At 52.1% G+C, this 12,725-nt stretch overlaps 2 protein-coding genes across 2 annotated transcripts; both read right to left on the minus strand.

The window, feature by feature from the left end:
- Positions 1–3,535: 3,535 nt before the first annotated feature.
- On the minus strand, positions 3,536–8,935 carry LOC100908663 (protein turtle). The gene is made up of 10 exons (XM_029112205.1): positions 8,767–8,935; positions 7,794–7,959; positions 7,414–7,679; positions 6,834–7,271; positions 6,328–6,581; positions 5,885–6,122; positions 4,767–5,198; positions 4,230–4,595; positions 3,919–4,077; positions 3,536–3,816 (listed from the first exon to the last, which is right to left on the minus strand). Exons 1-10 carry the CDS (start codon positions 8,813–8,815, stop codon positions 3,536–3,538), a joined length of 2,649 nt encoding a protein of 882 aa, XP_028968038.1. The 5' UTR covers positions 8,816–8,935.
- A 1,436-nt stretch (positions 8,936–10,371) lies between these two features.
- Positions 10,372–12,555, minus strand: LOC108864547 (SAFB-like transcription modulator). The gene has a single exon (XM_029112150.1). It carries the CDS (start codon positions 12,553–12,555, stop codon positions 10,372–10,374), a length of 2,184 nt encoding a protein of 727 aa, XP_028967983.1.
- Between the last annotated feature and the right edge of the window lie 170 nt (positions 12,556–12,725).

The raw sequence follows: 12,725 nt of genomic DNA on the forward strand, positions 1-12,725 counted from the left end.
CGGCTCTTATCTCCGCAGGGTTAGCCTCGACTTCTACGTCTAGATCTCTCGAATGAATTACGTAGATCCAGCTTACCTGAGGAGGTTCCTCAGGGATGAAGGACGAGGACTTTTACGTGTCTTTCTCTCGAGAGGACGGAATCGGGACAAGTCGATCGAGAGAGGGCGTCGGGAACTCCCGGATCAGCGTTTCATGTGAGGGGAAAACAGTCGTGATGCATCCGGGAATCCTGGTTCCGTCCCGGGTGGCGTATCCAAGGCGCTACAGATTTGAGCACGAGCAGATTCATCGGGCTACTATCGACTTGAATGAACTGGTTCATATACTCGCTCGCCGCGTACTCACTGGTACAATTCCATTCATTTCATTTTGTAGTCCACTCATTCAGAATCTTTAGCTCTTCGGAGTTACCGCCCAGCTCCTTCACCTCGGGGTATCCTAGCGGCCCGAAAAACTGCGCGCTTTTTCCGCGTCATAGTTCATAATATGGCAACTGTTTATTGATAGCTTTGGCGCCTCCCAGATGGAACGCCGAACCACTCCTGCACCACAAATTTCTGTGGTAGACAACTGTACATATTTAAAATTGGATTGGATTTCCTTGAGTGAATTGATCATCGCCGCCCATTACAGTGAGAATTCTCGCTTTGTTCTGTCCACTACTTTTGTACATTCAGAGTGAATCCCCTATCTGCGGAGTCTGGAGTTCATCATACTTCTCTGCTCCTGTCTGTTCTGTCTCCTATATCATTTGTTGCAAACATGTTCCCACTCCTTTGAGTCTAACTGCGTCCTTAACGGATCAGGGGTTGAAACAAGCTTAGCTTATTGTTCCTAGCATGAGCTCTATCCGTCCACAAGTCATGAGACATTCCGACTGATGAGTCGCGGCCGCGATTCTAATGTGAGCTGTCCGTTTTGGCCGTGACACTGGACAGGTCTGCTTGCATCGACATATCATCGACCTAAGGTCATTGAAGATAGATGTCCAACAGAGATGATTCTCAGCTTTTTCCTGAGTATTTACTCCTGAGCCCGGGTCGGAGCCCCGCGCTCGAGCACGCTTCCCCGACTGTGCTGCTGTGGATTAGTCGCTTATCGCCGCGAAGGCTCGCTAGGCTTGAATCTAGCATTCTCCCGCAATTTTCTGATTTACCCTGAGTTTGAGCTGGACTATTTACAGTGCATGAAGGGACCCCGGAGTATTCAATTGAGAGATGAGCGTCCTCTAAGTAGACTCCAATCTGCCTAAACTAAAATGCACCTCAACAGTACTGCATCATTATCTAGTAATCGATAAAAATACAGTGTTTGATGTTATCGCTCAGATACTGACTACTGATGATATTGCCCTAACGCGTAATATTCCAATTTTAGGCCCTGTCTGTCACTCTCGGGCACCTGGGAGTCGTGAAGGAGGGGGTTGGGGATTGATGGAAGAAATGCATGGATGAATTTGAACGAATAAAAGCTGAATCGATGGCCCGCTAAATGAACAAATGGGCGTTGTATATAACATTCAGTCGGTGATTGCCAGGTAGGCCTCATGATCTATTGCCTCATCATCGATTGAGTCTCATCGAACAACGTAAGAATACGCCAGAAGCACAGAACACACTATGATGACGGGAATTAATACGACAAACGTGGAGATAGTCTGACGTCCTGGTGGTTTCCATTGCCCACTTTTTTTCATGGCCGTTGCAACGCTCGACGGCTGTCATACCCTTCCCGACGGATGTCTGCCCAGTTGACAAGATTTGCGGCAGCCACAATAGAATTAACATAGACTATATCAGCTCGAAGCAACAAGACTAGCGACAAAAGTGCATCATTGGTATCATCGTCATCATCATTCTGTCCATACGTCGATCTCTCTGTACAATTCGGGCAACCTGGCCTACTACCCGAAACCCGCAATCGCTAGTGCAGAAGCTCGACTCCAAAGTTCCTGCGTCACAATGAGCAAAAGAATCGATCGATTCCCCCCCGAGGAGAATATGTCGATTCCTACAATTTCACCTTGCTTTCTACCCGAGCGCAACCTCGAAATCGATTCTACCTCCGGCGACGCTGTTTCTGCGGAACGACAGCGACCGGAGAGGAATTCAATGATCCCCAAAAACTTGCGTCCGTAACTCCAGATCAAGAATGGAGTCATGCATATCTAGAGCTCATGCAAATTTTCGGGCGACTCGTGAGTCGTGAGCACAGGATGATCCCGATCGTTGCAATCATTCAGTGGTGGAGAAATAGGTGAGGTGTTGGTGTTATCTTTTTCATGGATTTGATATTTGAATCTAGAAAACTTGAGCAGAAGGGTCAGTCAACGCCGTGACGGGATTGCCGTGTCTGAACGCCGTATGAATCGATAAAAGAAAACGCGCTCGGAGACGACTCCAATCCGGCTCCACGGCGGTGATAACGACGCGACGGCAGCCGCCGGCATAGACGGCTGCGGCATGAATGCCGGCCCGGGATTGATGATTGCGACTCGACATATACTGGCTGAACTAACAGACCTTCGAGGCCCGTCTGTCTTTTCGTCTTTCTGTCTGTTTTATAGAGAGAAAATTATCTACAACCGACTGTGTCGAGTGTGGGGGCTCGTTCTGCTGAGTAAGTGTGTCTCCAACCCGGAAGAACGGAGTATGACGGGCTTCGTGAGGCCTTGCGGAGCTCTGGGAAAGACAGAGGGTTCGCTGAGCAGACGGACTTCCTTGGACTCCCATCGTTTCGGGTGAGGGGTTGGCCATTTTTGACTACCCAATGCGTTTCGGCGCAACGAGTCGAACCGAGCCGAAGCCTCGTTCTCTCGCCCTCCTGCCTTCCAATGGTCCCCTCGGCGCAATCTCGGATAGCAACATTGTCGTGCTTCCATCACTATATCGACCGAGTTGGTGTTGGCTGTGGAATTCGGAAAATGAAACTGATCGGGGATTCCTTCGAAGTCGCGCTGCCGGTGCGTCTCACTCGGGAACGGCTTCGAGAACAGACCCCTTTCGCCTGAGCGGCTATCAGAGAACGACCGGTTTTCCATCCGGTCAACCCATGATCGGTATACTCCGTCTCGTTCGCTGTTCGTGTCGTCCTCTTCGTCGAGATTGGGAATCGGTCAATTATCATGCGTCTTCCTCCAAGCAAGTGCTGTGCCGCTGATTCAGTGTTGTGAACCGATAGAAGGTAGGTGTCTCCGTGTGAGTTGGTGATTGTGTGAGTGTACGCTAACTAAGATACAAACAGACTTTGCGGACCGACAGACTCGGTTCGGACAACACTCAAGCATTCTCATGTTCTATACGTCTAGCAATGTGCCGCCGAGATTGGACAGTCCGGGAGAATGACATTCTGTTGTGCCGGCTTCTCGGGGCAGCGTACCAGTGGCTATGGCCGGATGGCATTCAATTTGTACCTTGGTAGTTCAGTAGTTATAGTAGTGGAGATGAGAGGAGTTTCGCCTATAGCCTCGAACACCCGTTGTCGGCCTCGACGTCAGTCGATCGGCATGCGTGGACAGCGGGTGCAGGCCATACTCTACCTCTTTATCGTAATCGTCCCGTGCGAGCCGTGAGTGCATTCGAGACTGTTCATGCCTCCTCTCGATGATTGTTGTACGGAGTTCTGCTGCTGGTGTGACTGGTAAGAATTCTGCTGCTGTTGCTGCTGTTGGGATTGCTGTTGCGAAGAGAGCGAACCGCACGTCACCATCATATAGGTCTTTTCGGCCTTACGACGGCGTCTCTTGTTGCAGATTTTCACCGCGCACACCGACAAAATGATTGCGACGAAGAAGAACAGGATTCCGCCCATCACTCCTGGAAGTTTCGATCGGTGAACTTGAGCTAGGATTCGCGGAGAACCCAGCGGCGTCATTTGCGATTGCGGTCAAAGCGCAACGACGGGAAAGGCGGTCTTACCCGAAATTATGGCCCGGTCTCTCCGATATTTCTGCGACAGATGACCTGTATCATTTCGGACTGTGACGTTTAAGAGCGGTGAGGCGTTTGTGGTCCCGAGACTGGAGTAAGCAACCACTCGGACCAGAAGTACTTTCGCCTCCCGAGGATACTCATTCACTGGAAGATTTAATTTTTCTGTCGTAGAAAACTGTCTATCGCCCCCATTCCCGGCAGCTGTTCTCTGGAGTAATCAGCTGTCAGGTTCGAACGTCCTGATCGGAGAGATAGACGAGGGGCGAACGGGTCGCATTAGAGCTTCGATAACTCACTGTGATATTGCATGAGACTCTGATTAGGGTCGGCGTGTACGTTGTGCGCCGATTTGGTCCACGCGTGGCTGATATCCTGTTTGTATTCTACGTTGAAATGAGTCAGCGGAGCAGAGTGGTTCGAAGGAGGAGGAACCTTCCAGCTGACCAAGAGCTCTTTGCCGACCTCCGTCGGCGGAAGAATGTTCACGTGTAATGGCACGTCTGGGGTGGGAGAGGGGGGCTCCGAGCTGAAAGCTACGTGCCAGGTGGGCTCAGAAACCTCTTCGGGGACTGCAGCGGAAGTTTCTCTGTTATCGGTTTGTGTAGCGGTGGGAGCATGAGTGGCTACAAAGTCTTCCGTTGCTCCGTGATTTTCCCCTGGTTCTGTGAATCGAATGACAGAGCTTGAGTATTGAACGACTTATTGCCTCAATCCTCTTCACCGTTTGAGCTGTGGGGAGGAAGGGGGGTGCGGGCTCCTGACAAATAAATTCGGACCGCCGGAAGCAGCGAGATAGGTAAGATATGAACGAGTAATCTCGGTGGCAGACTCACTGGCAGTATTGGCGAGGACTCGTTCGCTGAAGAAACCGTCGCCGACCTCATTACGAGATTGAACTTGGAATTCGTATGTGGTCTCGGGTTGGAGATTGTGGATCGTTATGCTGGTGACGTTGGTTGGATGCACCCGGATTGTGCGCCATTCTAGTTCCTTGTCTTCGGCTTTGACCTCGAGTCTGTACCACAAGACGTAGCTCTGCTCGTGTCCTCCGTCGAAGCCGGGCAACCAACTCACAGTCGCTGAGGAGCTATCGGTAATCACTGAGACGTTGGTCGGAGCGTGGGGAGTGGTACTTTCGACGAGGAGGAGACTCGACGTGACTAGGGTTGCAACCTCGTTTTGAAGTATACATTCGTAATGGCCGTGATCTTCCTTTTGAATACTCTTAAGGGTCAGGTTCCCCGAAGACACAGTTTTCACGATTTCTGTAATTGATAAGTTCACGAACATTACTCCAGATCGCGATGAGGGAGATTTCTATTTCGAGATGGGATTAGGTGGACTGGAATCAAGGACATTCTCGAATCTCGGTCCCATTTCGCTGCACATCCCCGCCTCTCCCACCGAGTCATTGACCCCGTATCATCCTTTGTCATGTTCGACGTATAATAGAATTGCCGTATTTTCTTTCCTTTTCTTTCAGCCCGAACACCTACGGGCATTCTCTATCGGAAGGACACGCTTCAGTATGCGCATCTATGGGAGAGCGTACAGCCCTGGACTGGTTGAAAAATTCTCGGGCACCCTCTTATCGTAGGGCACCCTTGAATAGACGGACGAGGTTCGAGGGGATCAGAAAATATACGGGCATGTCCTTCTAATACAGGAAATTCGGTAAATACGGTCGATGACTGGTCGGGGAGCTCTCCGCAGCTATGCATAATCGGTGATTCTCGAAGTCTGTTGGGTGGTCTACGGGGCTCCGAATAAATAATATTTGGGTCGGGATCGAGACGCGCTCTACTCAACCGTCTCAGTTAACATTAAGGTGACCCGGACGAGATGCGGGGGAGAGAGAGAGCTCGAGGGAGAGACTGAGGATCGAGGAACTGAAGGAGGCCAAAATCGTCGCTACAAATTGACGATCGTTCAGAAGCCTCGGACAAACTACCTTGACTGATCGAGAAGCGCTGCTTGGGCAAAGGTTTCCCGTCCGCTCTCCGCCAGTTGATCGTGGGCATGGGTTGACCTTTGCCTTCGCACACGAATGTGATATCTCCATTTTTCGGCTGTTGGTATATCTCTTTTGGCTTCACTGAGAACACAGGAGGCTCTCGAACCAGGACTTCCATGAGCTTCGATGCGCCCCCCGTCCCATGTATGTTGAATGGAGAGCACATATACGATCCCTGGAATGATTGGCACGTTCCGCGATTGACTAGTGGACTCGTATGCGTATCCCAATTTTCGGCGGGCATGCTTCGGATGCAGAAGAGTAACGCCGGACTGTGGTCAGGTATTTCCCTAGCTTCCGAGTTTTTTTGAGCGTTCGATTTTCTAACGAAAAAAATTCTCAAAGCTTTCAGGAACGCTGCTGAACTTCAAAGTGCTCACCTCATGCTCTTTCGAGACGTTGTCGAAATGAAGTGTTCCATTGGCCAATACTCTGACCCCGTTCATATTGCTCGGCTCGAATGGTTTCTTATCTTTGAACCAGGTTACGAACTGTAGAGGCGGATTCGACACTATGAAACACTTGACCATGCCGGGCAGGTGTAACGGCATATATTGGAAGTTCGGCGTGAAGTTCACTTTCGCCGGGAACTCGATGTTTACGTAGGCTGAAGCGCTTTCAGGTTCACCGATCCCTGGAATTGTTTCGTGAGAGAAGCCAGGAGTGAGTAGAATGCCGAGCGAGCGAGAGAAAGAGAGAGAGAGAGACGGAAGAAGCCGAATCTTCATCATGACGAAACGGTCGGCAATCCCTTGTGTCCGATTCGTCAAAGAGTTCTGACCGCGATCTGATCGATCCTGCGTCGACGAGGGAATACTACTCGGGACGTACGTGGGTGTTACATGTTCTAATAGTTCCTATTCACGCTCGGCTACGCTCGACTCACCATTGGAAACCACGCACGTGTACAAGCCGGAGTCGTCGGCATGGGTTTGAGTGATGAAAAGGGCTCCATCCTGCCGCTCCATGGTCCTCGTTTTTAGCCAGGTGAGTCCGGAGATCTCGACGTTGTTGTAAAGCCATTTGTGGGTGAAGTTCGCCGGCTGCGCTTGCGCTTCGCACTTGAGCTCGGCAACATTGTTCTCTGTGACAGTGATGTTTGATGGCTTCGTGTTGATTCTTGCCGGGCCGGCGATCATCACTCGGGACCGGACTTCCATGGCGCCCTGAGAGTTGCGCGCAACGCACTGATAGCTTCCTGTATCGCTCTCCTTTATGTTCGAGATTCTCAATTGATGCTCTGTGATTTGTACGTTTCCATCCTCTCTCGTGGCCTCGATGGGAACGTGTTCCTTCTGCCACGTCACCGTTGGCGTGGGAGTACCTGACGTTGAGATCGCGGGAGAAAAATGATCGGGAGAAGTTTTTACGCTGATTCTGACCGTCACGCATGGCTTGCCCACCGAGACATTGCGTCGCGCTCATGAGAATTTCCTGATTAGTTTCTTGGCTGGCCTTCCACCTACCTTGAGCTTTGCACTGTAGGACGATCGTTTCGCCCTCGCGGACGAACACCGTCTCCGGTGGCTTTGTTTTGAAATGAGGCGGGGCCAGAACATCGAGGTAGATCCACGAGCCGTTCTTGGCTTCTTCGCGATTGATGAAAAAAACTGTGCACTCATACCAGCCTTTATCGCTGACCCGTACACTGGTGAGGTTCAATGAAGTTTTGTCGGACAGGGAAACTCTGTCCTTGTACTCGTCCGACGCATGAGGTGGATAGCTTTCGTACCTTGGGGATCGAGGAGAATGCATGAACTCGAGGAAAATATGGAATTCCGTGATGTTTTCGATTTCCGAGATCTTCGCCTGACAAAGTCCGCGAGCGAAAGTTCGAGAGGCTCACCAAATGTATATTGGTATCCTGTGGTCGTCCTTGTGCCATTGCACCAAATACGGTACCGGAGTATCGTTTGGATACTCGAACGGACACTCGAGGATCACATTGTCGCCGATAGTCGACGTCTTATGTAATTTTCCGTCGGCTCCTTTCGGTGGTGCACTGAACACGCCTAGAAATCGAATACCGCCCTAGTACATGGACCTGTCCCCGATTCAGCTATGACGATCATTCCTCGATCTGCTTGATGTGTCTGGTGCGTGATATTGGGGTTATCGGAAGGTCCGGATCAGCTCCCGGGCTGTTGGGATCTGGGGAGATTTGTCCACCGCTAAGGGTTTCACGAAGTTCTGAGCGAGCTTCTACGCCTCCTATGACCCGATATCGGAGCTCGTCAAGGTCCGGGTTCGCAAGAGATAATCTCCCTCTCCGAATGCATTCGATGGGCTACTTTTTTCTGGGCTTCGTCCCCAGTTCCAGCTGCGATCGGTTTTGAACCGTGGCGGATCGACGTGCTTAGAACTACTTGTCGAGAATTCGCTTCTCCCCGCCTAGCGGGGAACGGTTCCAAGCGACAAGACAGGCTTGCGACCTTGGACTGCGGGGCTCGATCTTCAGTCGAGAGTCTAGAAATAGTCAGATGGGCGTCTGTATCGAATGGCTCACGACAAGAGTTCCCCACTGAGGGACTCCAGGCTCTGGCAACCAGAGTGACCTGTTGGTCTGGAGATTTTCTTCCCCCTGATAAGACCCCTCGGGATTGCGCTAATCCTAATCGGACCTTCACAATCGAACGAGACGAATTCTGCTCTGGTCCCGACCTCTGCCAACAACGAGCACTTGAAGTTTCTAGGAATCAGAGTGAAAGATCGAGAGCGAGCAGTTTCGTCGCCAGGTCTCGGATCCTGCCAAGAGGCTGAGGCCTATATTTTCGAAGTCGCTGTCGAATGTCCGTCTGTGAGTGAGTGGAGGAACCTACCTGATGTGACCACGACCATAAGGGCGGCCAGAGGCCATAACCGGTTCATGGTCTGTCTCTCCGCGCCGGTCAACTCTCCTTCAACATCCCGCGTAGACTTCTATCTGAACTCGTCCACGCTTTTTGATTTTAGCTGTTCACATGGACATGCAATGCGATACCACCAGTACTATTGAGAAGCCGCCATACTTGGAAGGGTCATGGAGCGGGAGAGCTTGCGCATGCGCTGCCGTCCCCATACTGCTACGTTTTCGGCTCCCGTCAGGCCATTCTGTCGTCCTGTCTGCTCGCTTGCAGTCGACACGGTGATTTGTCAGGGCAAGCTAACGGCATGTCTATACGGTATCTTGCCCACCAATCCTGTAAAGAAGCGGCTTTTCGACGGAACGACCAAGCGGGGGTTTTCCCTAGGTCCGCATATGTCCCCGATTTCGGTTTCCCGGATCCCCGGTTTCCCCGATCCAACTCTGACGGACCGTTCTCTTCTGCAGGAAGCCGCAACAAGCGACCAAGAGCCCATTTTACGACTTGTGGTCTTTCTTCCCCGGTGAACTCGAGGCGGAGGGTGCCTCTCGTCCCTTCGGCTCACTCCGAGTCGAATCGGGTTCTCAGACACATCATTCCTCCGTTGATCGAGCCGAGTTTTTATTTCGGAAAATTCAATAAAATGCCAATTTGCATGATTCGCGGAAATATCGAAACGCTCCAACCTTCTCCTAATCTCCGCCGAGGTCCGTATCGCGAGATTTCTAGCGTCCTTCATAAGATCTCCCTGCAGTGGCGGAGCCCGGGAAATTGTCAATGGGGAAAGGACATGGGAGATGAGGCCAGCTCCGTTTCCCATTCGCTATAGACAATTTTCCTGGCGCCGCCACTGTCTTTCGGATTCGTGAGGTGAAACATGAACTTCGTACTTTACAAAGAAGAAGATCATGCAGAGCAAGATGACTCGTATCGTAAGTAGATCAATGTTTTATTAATTTCACCATCTCCTATATGATTCTGCCGGACGGGGAGAATACAACGATATTGCTCCTGTGTTGTTCGGGCTCCTACTGAGAGCTCGGAAAATATGCGACACAATTATGTGAGATGCGTGACGTTGAGCCGTCTTCTGTATGGGGGCAACTAATTGAATGATAGGCGGCGGACTTTCTCTATGGCCAACAGGCAGTCTCAGAAATATCAGACGATGGTTGACCGGCTGTCTTACCTGTAAAAACAAAATGAAATCGAGAATTGAGCAACGGTGAGATGAAATCAGAAATCCTCACGACTCCCTGATACTGAATTCGCGTTCACTATTCGGCTGGACTATTCGTGAAGGATATCTATGAGGGTCCCACGCGCTGCGAGGCCTCTTGCATGGTAGTCTCGATCAAACCTATGTTCTGACTTTTCAGCCGATGATCACGCTCGTTAGCCTCTGCCCCCGTATGAATGCTCGATGTTCTCTCTTCGATGGATGAGTCAGATAAAAAAATATTCCATGACACCGATCTTACAATTATCTTACAATTAGATAAATTCCATGTAGCTAATTAGAGAGCATACCGTCCATTGCAATGATACACGGAGACCTCATCAGCTGTGTGAATGAAGTTCCTAATAGCGTCGGTATCCTGACGATGAAGACATCCCGAATCCGGATGACGAGGAGCCGCCGCCACCACCACCACTACTACCACCACCACCCAGGAATCCTCTGCTCGACTCTTGTTGAGCGTAGGCCGGCGGGAAGGCAACCCGGGCTGGCAACGTCCAATGGGGAGCCGACGCGGCTTGATCTATCGGCCGCGGAACAGCCGAAGCTCTCCGATTATCCATGTAAGAGCTCGCACTCGTAGCCGACGTCTGCTGGCCCCTCCAAGAGTCCGCTGCGTTCATGGTCGCCTGACCTCGATAATCCGCCGATGGGATTTGGTTGTAAGCTCCGTTCGATCTCTGCGGTGACCTCGATCGCTGACGTTTCGATGGCAAGCTCTCACTCCTCGACTGATCCAAGTAGTCTCCTCGGGTCTTGATCTCCTGCGCGCCCCACGGTTCCAAGTACGCTGGCATGCGACGTTCGATGCGGGGACTGGTGACGAGCGGCGGCTCTCTTCGGCGATCGTCGCGTCGCCGGTCGTCGTGACGCATCTGGACCGGTTCCCGCTGCAGAGCCGGTCCCAAGCGCCCGCTGAATTTCGCGTCGACCTGACTCCTGTTGTACTCTTCGGCGAGAGGGACTCTGGGATCGTAGAGCTCCATCGTGGGATCCACATGACCCACGTGTTGCGATGACTGCCTGACGGACTCCCTCGGCCTGCGCTCCAGCTCGATGCGAGCCTCTTCGCGTTTTCGTTGCTCCTCTTCCTGTTGTTGCTGCTGCTGCTGTTGACGATGCAATTCTTCCTGCCGCCGCCTCTCGGCCACTTCCTTACGAGCGGCCACCTCCTCCATCTCCTTTTTCACTCGTTCCCGCTCGAGGCGGATGAGCTCGAGCTTCTCTCGCTCTAGACGCTCTCTTTCCAGACGCAGCTGTCGCTTCTCTCGTTCCAAAGCTTCTGTCTCGGCCCGTTGACGTCGTTCGACCTCGATGCGTTCTGCTTCAAGTCTGCGATCCATGATCCTCATCGGCGGGCGTTCCATTATCGACGGCGGTCCGTGTAAGAAAGGAGCCGGAGCTGAATGTCCGAAAGGCGAAGGACTACGGGACCGGGTGCGATGACCGCGAATCGGTGGACTTCGTCTCCGTGGGGGATCCGATCTGGCGAACCTTCGGGGCGGGGGTCCGGACGGAGGCCGCCGCGGAGGCGCTTCCGGTCTTCGTCTACTGCTGATCGGCGAGCGGGACCTCCGTCGATCGGGAACGGGTCTGCGGTCGTCTTTCTTGAAATCTCGCTTCGAGTCACGGACTTTGTGCGAGTCGTCGTTTTTCTTCCTCTCCGATTCCTTCCGTTTGCTGTCTTCGACTTTCCGAGCCTCCTCTCGCTTATGGGTCTCCTCTTCGATTTTCTGTCGACGTTCGGCCTTACGTTTTCGGAACTCCTCCTTTTGTTGAGCGAGTCTTTCGCGGTTCTTCATCTCGACCTTGCGTAACTGGTCGGCGGGCGCTAGTTTACAAACTTCGACCTCGATGAAGTTCCCCTCGAAACGAGTGCAATGCATTTTCTCAACGCATTTCTGGAGGTCGCTCGCGCTCTCCACCGTGATGTAACCGTAGCAGTGGGCGCTGTTCGTGCGCGCGTTCGCAACGATTTTCGCCGAGCCGACATTAGCGTACCTGGTGAAGAATTTCTTCAGATCGGCGGCCTTGCAACGCGACGACAGTCCGCTGACCCAAATGTGGTTCCCGGGGACTTCTTTGTACTGCGGGACCGCTTGCTGGGTTTGTCCGCTGGGCTTCTTGTCTTCTTTTTTCGTCGGAACGGCCGCGCTGGCGGCTTCCTTTACTGGAACCGAATTGTTCGACGACGCAGCCGTGGTTTTGCTCGTTTCGTGTTTCGTCTCGGTCGGCTTGCTGTCGTCCTGGTGCTCCTTGACGACGATGGGTTCGTCCTCCTCTTCCTCGTCTTCGTCCTCAGCCTCGAGCTCGAACTCGAAAGTCGTCGGCTCCAAACCCTCCTCGATCATAGAGTCGGTCAAACGTTCGTGGAGAATAGCGTAATCGTCTCCACTGAAGTCCAGATTGCGTTTTTCGAGCTCGCACTTGATTTCGTCGAGCGAAAGTTCGTCTACTTTCTTCCTGACGACGTACGTGTCACCGACGATCTCGTCGCTGACGACTGCGTCCACCTGCTGTGTCATTGTGCTCCACGGTCGCGGGGACACCTGCTCGATACGAGGTAGGATGGTGCCTTGGTCGTATGCACTAATGCTTTTGAAGCTGCGGCAAATCGCTTGCAACCTAGAATGGTAAAATATTTATTCTCGAATTCTCCAAGACGATACGACGCTTCCCGAGGCTCTGGTCTCCC

The sequence above is a fragment of the Galendromus occidentalis genome, unplaced genomic scaffold, assembly GCF_000255335.2.
Source record: "Galendromus occidentalis unplaced genomic scaffold, Mocc_1.1 scf7180000077485, whole genome shotgun sequence".
NCBI lineage: Eukaryota > Metazoa > Arthropoda > Arachnida > Mesostigmata > Phytoseiidae > Galendromus > Galendromus occidentalis.

Coding starts and splice junctions, on each gene's coding strand:
- LOC108864547 (XM_029112150.1), bottom strand. CDS start 12,555: ATGACACAGCAGGTGGACGCAGTCGTCAGCGACGAGATCGTCGGTGAC.
- LOC100908663 (XM_029112205.1), bottom strand. CDS start 8,815: ATGAACCGGTTATGGCCTCTGGCCGCCCTTATGGTCGTGGTCACATCA. Junction 6,123..6,327: donor ACGTCTCGAAAGAGCATGAG/GTGAGCACTTTG, acceptor CAATCATTCCAG/GGATCGTATATGTGCTCTCC. Junction 4,078..4,229: donor GAGTCTCATGCAATATCACA/GTGAGTTATCGA, acceptor TAAATCTTCCAG/TGAATGAGTATCCTCGGGAG.